General features: G+C 35.9%; 1 protein-coding gene across 1 annotated transcript; it reads right to left on the bottom strand.

The window, feature by feature from the left end:
• Nucleotides 1-3,021: 3,021 nt before the first annotated feature.
• Nucleotides 3,022-6,455, bottom strand: LOC106343034 (wall-associated receptor kinase-like 14). Its single transcript, XM_013782141.1, has 4 exons — nucleotides 6,230-6,455; nucleotides 5,288-6,036; nucleotides 4,620-4,691; nucleotides 3,022-4,545 (listed from the first exon to the last, which is right to left on the bottom strand). The coding sequence occupies exons 2-4, from the start codon at nucleotides 6,015-6,017 to the stop codon at nucleotides 3,299-3,301; spliced, it is 2,049 nt and encodes a 682-aa protein (XP_013637595.1). The 5' UTR covers nucleotides 6,018-6,036; nucleotides 6,230-6,455; the 3' UTR covers nucleotides 3,022-3,298.
• Nucleotides 6,456-17,544: the final 11,089 nt, after the last annotated feature.

A 17,544-nucleotide genomic window follows, 5' to 3' on the forward strand; every position in this document is an offset into this window, starting at 1 on the left:
CTTAAAACATCAACTTTAAACCCTAAATCATCAACTCTAAACCCTAAACCATGAAACATCAACTCTAAACCCTAAACCCATCAATTCTAAACCCTAAACCCTAAAACCCTAAACCTTCAAATCTAAACCCTACAACATCAATTCTAAACCCTAAACCCTAAAACCCTAAACCTTCAAATCTAAACCCTACAACATCAATTCTAAACCCTAAACCCTAAAACCCTAAACCTTCAAATCTAAACCCTAAAACATCAACTCTAGGATTTTAGGCTTTGGGGTTTAGGATTTAGGGTTTAGAGTTTAGGGTTGAAGGTTTAGGGTTTAGGGTTTAGAGTTGATGTTTTAGGGTTTAGGGTTATTTTTCTAGGGTTTATGGTTTAGAGTTAACTTTTTAGGGTTTATGGTTTAGTGTTGATAGTTTAGGGATTATTATTGATGGTTTAGGGTTTAAAGTTGAAGTTTAGGGTTTAGAGTTGCTGTTTTAGAGTTTAGAATGAAGGTTTAGGGTTTAGGGTTGATTTTTCGGGGTTTAGGGTTCGTATTTCAAAAAAAAAAGGTTTAGAATTGATGGTTTAGGGTTTAGGGTTTGTATTTCAAAAAAAAAAAGTATAGAATTGATGGTTTAGGGTTAAGAGTTGAGTTTTAGAGTTTAGGGTTTGAATTTCAGAATAGTATAATTCGAAAAAAAATTTAAAAAATTATTTTTTATTTTTTTAGATTTTATTTATTTGAATATTTATTTATTATATATATAAAAAGAACAAGGGCATAAGAGTCTTTTGGCATTTAACGAATAAGGTATTTTTGAAAATGTTCATTTAGTGGTGGTAAAAATGAAAAGTGATAGCATGAAAGTGGTAAATATGTAATTTCCCCAATTATGTTTACAAATTTAAGATCGGCAAATTAAACATTTATGAATATGATCAATTCTAAAATAAATTTTATAACACATTATTCCCTTATTTCAAGTTTAAATTTTAGATATTTAAAATATAAAAAAATCTAGTATGATTTATAAAAAGTTGCTAAGCGAATGAAATTTAGAATCACATATTAATATTCCAAACAAAATTAACATGAAAAACAAATTTTAGTTAATTAAGATGAAAAAAATTTCTAAACTAAAAATAAAAGCCTTGTCGTAAAATTGTTTTTTAGATGTTTGAAAGAAAGAATCTGTATTTTCTTCATTTTTGTAAAAATGCAAAAGGGAAAATTCCATAAAATACTCTAACTAAATTTTGTTAAACATTTTAATACTCAAAATTTTTCTCTACTCAGTTTAATACATTAGCTAATTATTTTGTTCAATTTAATACACAAACTTCTAAAACTATATCCATTTTAATACCCAACTGTTTTATATAATCAAAAATATTAATAAGCTTCAAACGAAACTTAAAAAATCTCTAAAATCTAAGAAAAATATCGCTAAAGTTTATAATTTTATTTTACGTTAAAGTAAAGAAAGTAACTAAATTATGGAAAAAATTAATTTAAAAAAAGTTAATTTTGAAGGAAAATAAATAAATTTGTTTTTTATTTCCACGAACAAACTAAATTTGATATATTTAAAACTTAAAAGTTTTACTACACAACTTAATATTATACACAATTTAAGATTGTTTTGTGAATTTTAGAGATTTTTAAAATTTTATTTGTAACTTATTAATATTTTTGATTAAAATAAACACAGTTTAAGTATTAAAATGAGCACCGTTTTAATTTTTTTGTATTAAAATGAAAAAAATAGCTTAGGTATTGAAGTGGGCAGTGGAAAAGTTTGGATATTTAAAAGCTTAATAAAATTTAGTTCGGGTATTTTTTATGTAACTTTCCAAAATGTAAAAAATGTGTAGAATGCATTTTTGGTCAGTAATTCAGTATGTATGTATAGAATACATAAGGATTGTAATTAATGAGATCGATAAAAATATAGGAAAATTGCTTTAAAGATTTTAAGTTAGCTAACACTTTGCAAAAATAAATTTAATTAAAAATATCCTAGATTATTTTTTAGGGTTTAGTATTGAGAAATTACTTGAAATGCTATAAGTTACCACTTTTCAAGAATATCTTTGATTAAAAATAACCTAATATTTGGGTTTGGATTTATTGATTATTATTTAGGATTTAATATGTAAGTGATGATCAACTGAGTTTATAAAGTTTTATAAATGATTATTAATATTCATAAACAATATAATAAGGTTAGCTTAGTCTTTTTATTACCATTTTAGGGTATTTATTAAAATAATCATTTTATAGATAAGTTTTAAAAATGGTATCAAAGTTGTGATAAAATTAGATATGAAGGAAAGAGAGGGACTTAAAAAATGCTGAATTCCTCTACCGTATTCAAATTAGCTACTTCTATGTTCTAGTAAGGTGGTTGTTTGACTAAATGAACTTCATAATAACACCATAACTGAATATTATTATTTGAAATTTCGTTCCCAAAATTTGATAAGAGGCTAATATAATTCCTAAATTCACGGAATGGTTTGAAGTTTTTTCTTTAATACTGTAGTTTTTGTTGAATATTATTGTCTAATAGATATCAAAATTTAAAGAGAAATTGTTTAAAATATCATAAGTTGACTATCACTTTTCACAATACCTTAACATATGAATTTAGTGATTATTGTTAAAGGTTTAATATTTAAAAGTGGTGTTGGGTTGATAAACTTTCATAAATGATTATTAAATATTTATAAATGATTTAAGAAGATTAGTTTAGTATTTTTTAATCACAAATTTAATATATTTATGAAAATAATCATATTTTAAAGGTAAATTTGAAAAGTAATATCATGTATGTGGTAAAACTAGGTTCCCTCAAATTTAAAGTATGAATCAGACAAATTACATACAATAAGATCACTGTATTTGGTTCCTACTCCATAAGAGGTATAAAACTAATGTTGGTTGACTAGCCAATTCTACTATAATAATAAATTAAAATACGAACTAGTCTTTAATCTCTCTAGCAACTCATCAGTCAGATAGCTGAAAATATAATCATAAAATGTTTTAACATTATAACGTTAATCTTTTTCTTTCATATATAACCTTTAATTTGCTTATACATAACCTTAGATTCTCAGATTATAACATTCTTACGAGAATTAATGAAGTACTGACTGAAAGATCTTGTTTCAAGATCGTTTACTTATTTATAAAACTGTATTCTCCACCGTTAATCTCCTCTTTACTTATCATTATGAACACTAAATGATGTGACAAGCTACACAAAGATCATTATCAAGTGGTAAACAGTGCGTTAAGATCATTATCACCTTGGAATGTTACCAAGCAACGTGTTTGTAGAAGGTGAGCTCTGTGCACTTAGCCAAGGATCTTGAACCGACACTGGTGAGCTATCGTCCTTCTCTTCGACAAAAGCGAGGATATCCGGTTGCTTGGGAGGAACAACGAGTCTTCTGCTTCCTGCTGATGCTTTTTTAACTGATGCTGATTTTTCACTTCCGGTCGGTGAATCCAGGCTCATGGCTGGAATCCAACCGTTGAGCCGTATCTGTTCAAGCTCGTCGGCTACTTCAGTCATCGTAGGTCTCATGTCACTGTGGAAGGATAAGCACCGGAAAGCAAGCTCAGCCACGGTGTGCATTGACGAGAGAGTCCATGCGTCTAGACGCACGTCGAGAATCGGGTCTATAATCTCGTCAAGACAGCCTGATCCGATTTTGTCAACAGCAAGAGCAGCTAAGTTGATTTGAGTATGCGGGCGAGTGAAGTCAACAGCTTTCAACCCTGTTATAATCTCAGCAAGAACCACTCCGAAGCTGTAGACGTCGCTCTTATCAGAGAGATGAAAGCATTGATGGTACTGCGGGTCGAGGTAGCCAGGGGTCCCTTGAGGAGCCGTTGAGATGTGGGATGTTTCAGTTATTCCGAGCCTAGAGAGTCCGAAGTCAGCAACTTTGGAGTTGTAATCATAGTCGAGAAGGATGTTGGTGGACTTGATGTCACGGTGATAGATTGGTGGGTTCATTGCAGAGTGGAGATAAGCGATTGCTTTAGCTGTTTGAGTGGCAACAGTGAGACGCACCGTCCATGGAAGACCGTTCCCTATCTCTCTCTGTAGATGTTCTGATAAAGTTCCATTTGGCATGAACTCATAAACGAGAACCGGGTCGCCTTGGTCTATACAGCAACCTAAGAGACGGACAAGATTAGGGTGACTCACGGAGGAAAGAAGCTTGATCTCGTTCATGACCTGGTCAACACTTTCTGAATCTCTGTGTCTGAGTCTTTTGATAGCAACCCATTCATCGTTTTGGAGCTTCCCTTTATAGACAGTACCATATGCGCCTGTTCCTAGCCTCTGCTTTTCAGAGAAACCATTTGTTGCTTTCTCGACCTCCTTGTAAGGGAAGAAAGCGACATTTGAGTTGCCAGTAGCTTCAGACAAAAGACGCCTCTTTGCACTTAAATGGCTTCTCAAAGAAGCAGACCGTTTCTGCTTACAAGCAAACAAAAGAGCCAATCCAGCTAGCAAAAATGCTCCACCAACAGTTCCTATGTACCAAATCAATTAACAGAGTCAAAGATCCACTAATGATCATTATTATGAACACTGAAGCGAGAGTTACCTCCTACAACAATAGCAAGGTTAGATCTACAATGTCGCCAGACTAGCCTTGAACCGCGGCAGTTCGGTAATGCTACAAAGAGTAAAGTGGAAACAAGTTAGCACAAAAAACTTATAGAGGCAAGAACATCATTCAAACAGTAAAGAGGAAACAAGTTAGCACAAAAAACTTTGCGAATAACTAGAGGCAAGAACATCATTCAAACAACTAATAATCTATGTATCAATATCAACTTGATTCAAAGACGACAGCTTTAACTAGTTACTCCAACTTTTTTCCAAAAGAACACAAAACCTCATTTATATGACGGCTCAAAACCATTCTCACCCCATTCCATGATTCTTTTTACTTCTTTATACGCATACTGGTAACTGGAGGCAAGAACATCACTACATGAACTAATAATCTATACTTGGTTCAAAAACGTCATCACAAAGAGTAAAGAAGAAACCAGTTATCACCAAAAAGCTTTGCGGATTTTAGAAACAAGAACATTAATCAACGAACTAATAATCTATAAATTAACATCACACTTGATACAAAGAATGCATCTTTAGCTAGTTACTCCAACTTTTGATCCCAAAGAACACACAACTTCATGATTGTTCTTACTTCTTAGCCTTTTAATACACATATTGAAAAACAGAGAAGACTTGAAGTTGACTAACCTTTCTTGCAGGGAGATTCGATGAACCCATCTCCAAGGTAACCCTCGGGACACGAGCACCGGTGTCCTGCATTGCCATCAGGAGTATCAACCTCCTTACAATTAGCATAAGCCGCACAAGTTGAGTTTCCAGTTCCACAACCTCCCTTAAGCCACCAACCTAACCTAACCCTCTCAAACTCCAACGCTATCCCCAAACTCGCACCTACAGACTCAAAAGCTATAGACGAAAACAGCATCTTGCACGAGCTGTTCCTCAAATCCTTCATGCTGAAAAACTTGGTCGAGCTCGAGTTCGTATCCGCAGAGAAACAGCTCACGTTCCCCTGTACTTCGCAGCTTTGCAGCTTCAGCTGAGTCTCAAGAAACCTCTGCTTGATCGAGCATCCATCGGTTTGATTCGTGCACTGCTCCATGAGGAAGCTGTTCTCCGACGTCGGCGCGTAACGCTCGCCGAAGAGAGGCTTCATGGCTTCGACACTCCGGGAACAGTCGTGTGGCACGCGGGCGAATATGCTGTCTCCCGTCACGTTCTGAACGGAGAAAGCTCCGATCCTCGCTTGCTTCGCCGCGAAACAATCGAATCGGATAGGACAACCGTGTGAGAATCCGAAAGGATAAGGCAGAATCATTCCGCCGCATGCTCCGTCGCAACGCTCCGGAGAAGAAGAGACGGATCCTCCGATTACGATTACGATTACGATTAAAATCAAATTCAACGGCGTCATCATCTTAACGGTGATAACCTTCCTGCAAATATAAACACGTCTCTAATCATGAAGACGAGATAAAACCCTAAGAGCTATTAAAGCTCTCAGCTCCCCAACGGTACACACATAGAAACGAAAGAGAAAGAAAAAGAGAAAGAGAGAGATATAAACTGATTCCTCTATTAATGGCTGAAGCTATAGAGTCTAAACTAGGGTTTAGATAATCGAAATACCTTCGAAGCTCTTCACTTGATCACTTCATCTTCGTCGCGTCGATTACGGTTACTGTATAACCTCCGCTTCAACCTTCTCTGGTAATCTAGATGTACTTTGACATTATCTGTTCTCTGGAGAAGAACTATATTGCTAATGATCGGAAAATCGCATCTCCGTTTGAATTCTCCGGTGATCTCTCCACCTAATCGCGGAAGAAGCAATGACGAAGGAGAGATGGTACGTGCTTTTTTCTTTCATAAAGACGAGTTGAAATGACGGATATATCCTTGAGTGGTCAACGTGCAATTGGGAAAATGTTTGACCGGGGCGTAAGCTTTTATTCTTTATTTACTGAGGCGTGTGTGAGTGGCCAGCATTACATTTTTGAAATTCGGTCTGTTTTTATTATAGAAAAACTTTACCGTAATTATCTTTCCGTAAAATGAGTAGAAATTTTATAATTCGAGCAAGACTTTTGATTGAATCATATAGTTTTTCTTTAATACTATATTGGTCGTTACGTTTACAAGCGTAACAAGCAACACACAATGGTTTACGTTATGTATGGAAGTACGTTACATTTTAACCGCTCGAACCATTATCTAACAAACGTTTGTCGTTTACATCAAAGTCTTAACCATTTTGTTTAGAGAATCAAAAAAAATTTAAACAAACTATCGATACACGTTATATATTGAAGAAAGATAAACTGAATAGCTAAATGTAAAATTAAGATTGCAAAATCTCTGAAGTTTCTAAGACCCGTGAAAACTTGAAAAACAATACTTTTTCTCAAAGAAAGTTTTTTTTTTTTTTTTTTTTTTTTTTAAATTATTATTATCATAAAAGTTAAGAACTACAACCGAAATTATAGAGTGTTGGAAAAGCGATTACAACAGAAAAAGTTTATATAATAAACGAGAGAAACAATCGGAAGCCAATCCTGATCGGCTAATGATAAGCAATCGAAATGTCTAACCGTGTCCACCGCGTCGTCCACGACCTCGATTTCCCCGTCCACGGCTAGTGGGTTGCCCATGCATCTCCTTTGCTTTTGTAGAAGGTTTAACTGGACTCTCCCGAAGGATTCTTTTCCCTGAAGGTGTCATGAGATCCAACGGTCCCGTCTCCTTATCTGAATCTATGAAATCTTCTTCTTCCTCGAAAGACATTAATGAGGCGAACTTGTTAGAGCCAAGGTCTACCTCAACTGTTTTATCTTTTTCCGTTTGGGACTGAGTGACTGCTGAAGAGTTTACTTGAGAAAGTTACATCTCAATACTTTTAACATATTTTTATGTGTTTAGGAAAATTTTGTGTTAGTGACTTAGTGTTATGTTGATACTACCACTAGTGTTATTCTTATACCAAACTACACTTAATAAAAACTTGAGACCAAAAAAACTTAATAAAAACCATTCAATGATAGTATGATAGTAATATTCAAATTCAATAGTATTTGTCATGGTATGATAGTAAGGTTTATAGGTTATTATCCTTACCGCCAAATCAGTAAGAATATTAGGTATACTTAAAACTAATTCAATGATGCTGACAAAAAAAACTTAAAACTAATTCAAGCTAGCTTCTCTTATCCGACTTCTTTGAGGTTTCCTAGCTCGAATCTCTCTATCTCATGCGCCGAATGCTTTTGACTCTTGATATATGACTACATTCTTTAAATATATATTTTAGGTATTTATCAACCTCAAGTGATTCCTTTTGTTATTTCAGTTTTTGAGATTTCAAGCTGCTATAATGCTTTTTTAAAAAGTTTTTTTTTTTCAATTTGTACATAGGCAATATTTCTCCTTTTTTTTTCCTTTTTGGTAATCATCGGCAATAATAACTAAGTGAATATATCTTTGTTAGCAAAAAGAAAAACTAAGTGAATATATCTTCTGAATTATTTATGGTAGCTATCTTCACCATCTTGGTGCACACAAAAAAAAAGCTATCTTCACCATCTACATCTTGATTATATCTCTGCAAAAATGATATTTGACTATCACATACGTATACGTGGTATTTTCATAAAACACCGCATTCTTGGATAGTATAATGTCATTATGTCACTTTGTGAGTCATAATATATTTCCACATAAGTCTTGACCGAAACCAAGATCTCCACATCTGTCAACCAGACTGTCTTACGTATAACTTTTGATAATGCAATGTACAGTCCCAATTGTAAATAAAACCTCTAGTTTCTGTACATGAAGGTTTACATTCGATTGCACTGTAGTAAATACCATATTTATAACTGAGCACCAGCTTTTTTCCACTCTTATACTAGAAATTCGTTTAGTTTGTCCACATGAATGTTTCGTGATGAAACAACAAGCATTCGTGAGCACTTTGCAATGGCGGAGGCACCATGTTTTAGCATGGGGTCAGCTGTTCCCAATAGAAAAAACTAATGTAGTGTAAATTTTTTTAACTGATAATTATTTCCCCCTAACAAATATTAGATCCCCCCTCCCCACAAAGTTTTTTCCTTTATTCAGTTACTTATTTGATCACATTATTTCAAAAATAATTGAATGCTTCTATCAAATTTTAATGGCCAAAGTATAATCTCTTGTCATTTGAGACACTTTAAATTAATTCATTGAATCATATAGTTTTAATTAAAAAACTAGTTGTTTTCCTGCACCATGTGCAGAAATAAAAGTTTTAAATATAACTTATATTTAAAAATAAAAGCATCATTTAAACAGTAAAGAGGAAACAAGTTAGCACAAAAAACTTTGCAAATAACTAGAGGCAAGAACATCATTCAGAGAACTAATAATCTATGTATCAATATCATACTTGATTCAAAGACAGACATCTTTAACTAGTTACTCCAGCTTTCTTCCAAAGAACACAAAACCTCATTTATATGACAGCTTAAAACCATTCCCACCTCAATCCATGATTCTTTTTACTTCTTTATTATATTTAGGGAGAATTGCCAAGTGTGACTCAAAACTTGGAGTCAAACCCAAAACAATACCCCAACTTGGGTCAAAGGCAAAAGTAACCTAAAAGGTTATTGAAATTACAACTATCCCCTTGTGACCAAACAAAAAAACGGAATTCTTTTTACGTTTCTACCCCTCGCAAGTCGTCTGTTTAGACGACTTGAAAATAAGTTGTCCAGACGACTTAACTTAAAGTCGTCTGGACAGTTAGTCTTAAACATAATTTAAAAATTTTGTAAAAAATATTTTGATAAGTGAAAAATGGGAATTATGTAATTAACATATGTCTTAGGAGGTATAAATTAAGATATAACAAATTTCAATTGTTTTCAGCATAGATGAGTGAAAGTAGTGAGTCATGATATTCTTAAGTTTATGTTTCATCAACATATGTTGTAGTATTGTATGTGTTCTTAGGGTTAGATTTTGGAAAGCATTAAAACCGTTTTTGAAAATTTTTAAAATTACTTATGCGTGTTCATTTCTGTGTATAGTAAACACTATTTAAGTATAATTTGATTTTATAACGTGGTTAGTTAGTTAATCTAGTCATTTTAGTTTAGGGGTTCATTTTAGGGTCTAGGACGACTTAATATTTTGTCGTCTGAAAACAGACGACTAAATATTAAGTCGTCTGTTGTACATTATCAGCCAGAATAAGTCGTCTAAACCGGACCAAACCTTAAAGTTTACCAATGTAATTTTAAAGCTAACCGGATTATTTACCCAATATATAAGGTGATTTTTATTTTTTTTGTTTCATTTTTCGCGAAATTCAGAAACCCTAACAGTTCTCCCTCTCAAAGGCGATTTCGAATTCCCACGATTTCCGAACAAACCATCGTTCTCAACATCGGCTATCTATCTCACTTCATTCTCACCGTTGTCGCCGCAGCTTCTTCTAACCCTAGCCGCGCCGATTCCTCTAAACCCTAGCGCCGCCGATTCCACTATTTCCGAACAAACCGTCGCCCTCGCCACCGTGGTCACCAACGTTCTAAACACTAGCGCCGCCGCTTCTTCTAAACCCTAGCGCCGCCGCTTCTTCTCTGTAAACCTTAGCGCCGTTTCTCTGTAAACCCTAACGCCGCTAAGTCATCAATCTCGAGGAAAAGATGAACATAAAACGTTGTCTCTATCAATTTACTCATTCTCACCGTTTCACGTTTATTTTTTCAGATCTATAACCGCAATGACGAGTACTCCAACTCCTTCTGCGACTGGAAGACTTGTAAGTAATTTAAGTCGTCTACTAAGTCGTCTGGACTTATATTGTTGTCTTTGATTATTTTGCAGACAAAAAGGATGGATATTCCAGAACTCCCCCGTAGGTTATACACATCAGGGGAAGAACCAGAAGCCCACAATAGCATTTCGTATCATACGGATAACAGCAAGTTGCATACTGCTCTTAGGAAAGCTCTTACTGATGACGAATTTGAAGAGCTCAAGGAGTCGAGTTTGGGAGTTTTCATCAAGTTCAAGGAGCAGGGATTTGGTTGGGCTTCAAGGCTGGTTCACTACATGCTCAGTTTCAAGCTGGACATTAAGAAGAAGTATGAGATGTGGTCTCTCGTTGGTCCAGAACCTTTGAGGTTTTCACTGTTAGAGTTTGAAAACCTCACTGGTCTAAACTGCGAGTACATCGAGGACCTTGAGACACCAAAATGTGACGTTACCCCAGAGATGGTTTCTTTCTGGGGGATGCTGGGAGTTCATCTGGAAGCTGGGCCAACTACTGATCAGATAATAGCAGCACTGAAGAGATGCGGGGATTGGTCCAGGGAAGATCGCAAGCGGCTCGCGTACCTCTCCATCTTCACTGGATTCATTGAAGGGAGAAAGTTTTCAACCGCTACACGATCTACTCTGGCAAGGCTAGTGATGGATTTAGAACGGTTTGAGAATTATCCATGGGGGAGAGTCGCGTTTAAGGTGCTGATGGACTCTTTGTGGAACAAAGAAATTGCTGGCTGTTACACCGTGGATGGGTTTATACAAGTTCTTCAGGTCTAGACGTACACAGCTATGCCGGAATTGGGTGCTAGTATTGGTGGTCCCAGAGCAGACAGTCCGTCTCCACCGATACTGGCTTACGAGGGCAGCAGAGGCCGCAGATCAATGAAAGCTGCTATCTTGAGTCAGGTATTTACTTCAATCCAAAAGACTGCGCAGACGACTTATTATAAGTCGTCTGGAAAGTCTTCCATCTGGACGACTTATTAGACGACTTATAATAAGGCGTCTGGAAAGTCTTCCCAGCTGGACGACTTATCGGACGACTTAATTAAGTCGTCTGGAAAGTCTTCCATCTGGACGACTTATTAGACGACTTATAATAAGGCGTCTGGAAAGTCTTCCCAGCTGGACGACTTATCGGACGACTTAATTAAGTCGTCTGGAAAGTCTTCCATCTGGACGACTTATTAGACGACTTATAATAAGGCGTCTGGAAAGTCTTCCCAGCTGGACGACTTATCGGACGACTTAATTAAGTCGTCTGGAAAGTCTTCCATCTGGACGACTTATTAGACGACTTATAATAAGGCGTCTGGAAAGTCTTCCCAGCTGGACGACTTATCGGACGACTTAATTAAGTCGTCTGGAAAGTCTTCCATCTGGACGACTTATTAGACGACTTATAATAAGGCGTCTGGAAAGTCTTCCCAGCTGGACGACTTATCGGACGACTTAATTAAGTCGTCTGGAAAGTCTTCCATCTGGACGACTTATTAGACGACTTATAATAAGGCGTCTGGAAAGTCTTCCCAGCTGGACGACTTATCGGACGACTTAATTAAGTCGTCTGGAAAGTCTTCCATCTGGACGACTTATTAGACGACTTATAATAAGGCGTCTGGAAAGTCTTCCCAGCTGGACGACTTATCGGACGACTTAATTAAGTCGTCTGGAAAGTCTTCCATCTGGACGACTTATTAGACGACTTATAATAAGGCGTCTGGAAAGTCTTCCCAGCTGGACGACTTATCGGACGACTTAATTAAGTCGTCTGGAAAGTCTTCCATCTGGACGACTTATTAGACGACTTATAATAAGGCGTCTGGAAAGTCTTCCCAGCTGGACGACTTATCGGACGACTTAATTAAGTCGTCTGGAAAGTCTTCCATCTGGACGACTTATTAGACGACTTATAATAAGGCGTCTGGAAAGTCTTCCCAGCTGGACGACTTATCGGACGACTTAATTAAGTCGTCTGGAAAGTCTTCCATCTGGACGACTTATTAGACGACTTATAATAAGGCGTCTGGAAAGTCTTCCCAGCTGGACGACTTATCGGACGACTTAATTAAGTCGTCTGGAAAGTCTTCCATCTGGACGACTTATTAGACGACTTATAATAAGGCGTCTGGAAAGTCTTCCCAGCTGGACGACTTATCGGACGACTTAATTAAGTCGTCTGGAAAGTCTTCCATCTGGACGACTTATTAGACGACTTATAATAAGGCGTCTGGAAAGTCTTCCCAGCTGGACGACTTATCGGACGACTTAATTAAGTCGTCTGGAAAGTCTTCCATCTGGACGACTTATTAGACGACTTATAATAAGGCGTCTGGAAAGTCTTCCCAGCTGGACGACTTATCGGACGACTTAATTAAGTCGTCTGGAAAGTCTTCCATCTGGACGACTTATTAGACGACTTATAATAAGGCGTCTGGAAAGTCTTCCCAGCTGGACGACTTATCGGACGACTTAATTAAGTCGTCTGGAAAGTCTTCCATCTGGACGACTTATTAGACGACTTATAATAAGGCGTCTGGAAAGTCTTCCCAGCTGGACGACTTATCGGACGACTTAATTAAGTCGTCTGGAAAGTCTTCCATCTGGACGACTTATTAGACGACTTATAATAAGGCGTCTGGAAAGTCTTCCCAGCTGGACGACTTATCGGACGACTTAATTAAGTCGTCTGGAAAGTCTTCCATCTGGACGACTTATTAGACGACTTATAATAAGGCGTCTGGAAAGTCTTCCCAGCTGGACGACTTATCGGACGACTTAATTAAGTCGTCTGGAAAGTCTTCCATCTGGACGACTTATTAGACGACTTATAATAAGGCGTCTGGAAAGTCTTCCCAGCTGGACGACTTATCGGACGACTTAATTAAGTCGTCTGGAAAGTCTTCCATCTGGACGACTTATTAGACGACTTATAATAAGGCGTCTGGAAAGTCTTCCCAGCTGGACGACTTATCGGACGACTTAATTAAGTCGTCTGGAAAGTCTTCCATCTGGACGACTTATTAGACGACTTATAATAAGGCGTCTGGAAAGTCTTCCCAGCTGGACGACTTATCGGACGACTTAATTAAGTCGTCTGGAAAGTCTTCCATCTGGACGACTTATTAGACGACTTATAATAAGGCGTCTGGAAAGTCTTCCCAGCTGGACGACTTATCGGACGACTTAATTAAGTCGTCTGGAAAGTCTTCCATCTGGACGACTTATTAGACGACTTATAATAAGGCGTCTGGAAAGTCTTCCCAGCTGGACGACTTATCGGACGACTTAATTAAGTCGTCTGGAAAGTCTTCCATCTGGACGACTTATTAGACGACTTATAATAAGGCGTCTGGAAAGTCTTCCCAGCTGGACGACTTATCGGACGACTTAATTAAGTCGTCTGGAAAGTCTTCCATCTGGACGACTTATTAGACGACTTATAATAAGGCGTCTGGAAAGTCTTCCCAGCTGGACGACTTATCGGACGACTTAATTAAGTCGTCTGGAAAGTCTTCCATCTGGACGACTTATTAGACGACTTATAATAAGGCGTCTGGAAAGTCTTCCCAGCTGGACGACTTATCGGACGACTTAATTAAGTCGTCTGGAAAGTCTTCCATCTGGACGACTTATTAGACGACTTATAATAAGGCGTCTGGAAAGTCTTCCCAGCTGGACGACTTATCGGACGACTTAATTAAGTCGTCTGGAAAGTCTTCCATCTGGACGACTTATTAGACGACTTATAATAAGGCGTCTGGAAAGTCTTCCCAGCTGGACGACTTATCGGACGACTTAATTAAGTCGTCTGGAAAGTCTTCCATCTGGACGACTTATTAGACGACTTATAATAAGGCGTCTGGAAAGTCTTCCCAGCTGGACGACTTATCGGACGACTTAATTAAGTCGTCTGGAAAGTCTTCCATCTGGACGACTTATTAGACGACTTATAATAAGGCGTCTGGAAAGTCTTCCCAGCTGGACGACTTATCGGACGACTTAATTAAGTCGTCTGGAAAGTCTTCCATCTGGACGACTTATTAGACGACTTATAATAAGGCGTCTGGAAAGTCTTCCCAGCTGGACGACTTATCGGACGACTTAATTAAGTCGTCTGGAAAGTCTTCCATCTGGACGACTTATTAGACGACTTATAATAAGGCGTCTGGAAAGTCTTCCCAGCTGGACGACTTATCGGACGACTTAATTAAGTCGTCTTATTTATGTTTCTACTATATATATAGTGAATGTGATAATAATTGTCCATGTCACAATTAGCTTCAAGTCATGTTATCATTGGTAGTATTTCATGACATCATTGTTAGTATGTTATGTCATCATTTTTCTTTCAAAATCAATCTAGTGATGACACATGACAAATCACTTTTCAAATAATGTATAGAAGATGTATATAACCACATATGATCTTTGAATATCTAGTTGACAAAAAGACATTAACCCATTTAATAAACTTAATTAACTTACACAAAAAAAATTCATATACGAGTGCGAGATTTTACCTTTACGTTTTTTAAACGAATTATAATCTACATTTATTTTTTGTATGAATATATTATTTTTTTTAAAAAAAATTCAAATATAGTTTAAAATGCTTAAAAGATTTCATACATACAACAATATTATTACTATAACCTAAAAATAAAAAAAATGTAATATTTTAATAATGGTTTGATATTGTTAATTCTTCTAAAATTATTTTAAAATAAAATAAAAACATATAAAACAGTTGTAAAATAATTTTAAAATGATACTTTTTTATAAAGTAATTGGTGTGGATACACCTAAACTAACTCCTAATTCATTATCTACCCATCACATTCAAAACTCATTTTCATTTCTATTATGCCCTTGGCATACTATAATAGCCTATAGATTAGCTTTTGCATGTGCCAGAGAAAGCATCATTTTATCCTTCGGGTGACACGCCCTTCTCTCATTTCATTTCTCTGTTTTTTTCTTTTTTTTTTGGATTTATTCTTCTCTCTTTTCTTATCTTTTTTTTTCCTTTCATATTTCTCCATCAAATTAAATTCTCCTTTAACATACAATTTGTTATCGATTACACCATGATATTTTTAATTCCTAACTTAGTTTTTTTCGCTGTCTAATGATAAAAAATTTCTTGTACCATGTATGATGTATCTCGTATCTTTCGCTACTAATTATAATGTTAGCTGTTAATAATTTTTGTTGGTTAGTACTTAGCCGCTAAGACGTTCATTACCTAACATGTATATACTTAATTACCCGCTAAGATGTACATTACCTAATGAGTTTAAGTTCATACTTAGCCGCTAAGACGTTCATTACCTAACATGTTTAAGTTTAATTGGTCGGTAAGAACATAATTACCTGCTAAGACGTACATTAATTAATGTATTTGTTAACCACTTAGTAACTTCTTACTAACAATTAGATGTATTTTTTATTTAGACAATTTGCTTATTATTCGTTCTTCATGTAGCAATTAAGTCACTGTTAACAGTATTAATGGTCGTTACCGATCAATGTTTCTCACTAACATGAAACTTAACGACTAACCAACTATATACCATATTTGTTATTAATGGCATATTCGTCATTTTATCTTCTATTCCCCAAATATTTTAGGGTTACGCAGAAAATGTTTCAGAGCCGCCATATCCTTACATTCACTGATTTCATCAATTTTTCTTGCGTTTTCCTTCATATTTATGTCTGAAACTTGCAAATAAATCATGTACAATCCGATTTCAAGCTTAAAACCTCAAAAGTGAAAGATTTTTATTATTTCAGATTTCAAGCTTACGTTTCAATACCTAGAGTAAACGTGTGGATGAGAAACCTCTGCACGAAATCGTCTCCAACTGCTGTGTCAGAATTCATGTGTCAAATTTAAAGGGGCATTTTCGGCAATCCAATACCAAAAGAGTATTAAGTGACCCAGTTATTTCACGTCAAGGTAATTCGCTAATTTGAAACCCTATTTGGGATATTTACCACATTGTCTCTTTTTTATAATGAGTAAGAAATTTTTAGTTTAACTAATTTTGCTCGCCACTTCACTTTATTTCTGGATCCACTACTGATTCTTTGGTTGATTCCATTTCCCATCAGCGATGAAATAGTTAGAATAGGTTGACATGCAATGCTTAGCAAAGTGAAAATTGTTGGAGGTGGGCTTCAGCCCCGCTCCAGACCCTATTCAAGAGCTCGATCTAATCTTACCAAGGCTTAGAAGAGGACATTACCCATGAAGATCGACATCCCATTTTGATCTAAGGGAACCGCCCATGTCGAGCTTACCCAATCAAAAACCATAACTAAACAGAAGTAAAAGCACTAAAGACGATCATTAAAAGTTCTGATACTCACAAGAGATCACACCGCCGTTACGATCCATTCCTAAAGACCTATAACAGAAAGACCAAAGATAAGAAGAAGGGGATCCAAATTCTTGTAGAGCACATTTATACGTTCAATACATTCGTACACTCTTGTTCTTCGATATCTTATATATTCATAGTTGTATTCTATTCGTATTATCAATTAAATATATACTTTCATATGAAATCATCAATTTATATATATATATATATATATATATATATTCAGATTTCTTCTTATACACGTTTATAAAACCCTAGCCCTAAATTCTGAGTGAATTTTGAGATCCAACAAAGACGCAAAGTTTTAATTAAGGACTTGAGACAAACTTGAGAATGAGAAGGGTCATCTACATAAACTAAAACCTTGAGTACACCAAGGTCCCTAGTGTTTCATAGTTATACAAGCTTTTAGGAATCATGTGTAACACACGAGTAAAATCAAGATCGAGTACCAAAGTTAAACACATGTTTTCCAATTCCCAATCAATATCCATAAGTCGTAGTCGCCTGAACAAAAACTGATAGTTATGGGAAAGCAAATACGTGCAAACGTTCATGACCTAATGTTATTTTTTTTATTTTTATTTTTTTGCTAAAAATGCTAATATATGTTCAGATTTACAATAAGTTAATCTAAGAGCTACTCTACCTTGGCAAAAAGAAAGAAAAAACAAGATAGAGCAAAGTTTATGGAATTAGATAATCCAACTTGACAACAGAGAATGAAATTTCTTC

Source organism: Brassica oleracea, chromosome C4, assembly GCF_000695525.1.
Source record: "Brassica oleracea var. oleracea cultivar TO1000 chromosome C4, BOL, whole genome shotgun sequence".
Taxonomy (NCBI): Eukaryota; Viridiplantae; Streptophyta; class Magnoliopsida; order Brassicales; family Brassicaceae; genus Brassica; species Brassica oleracea.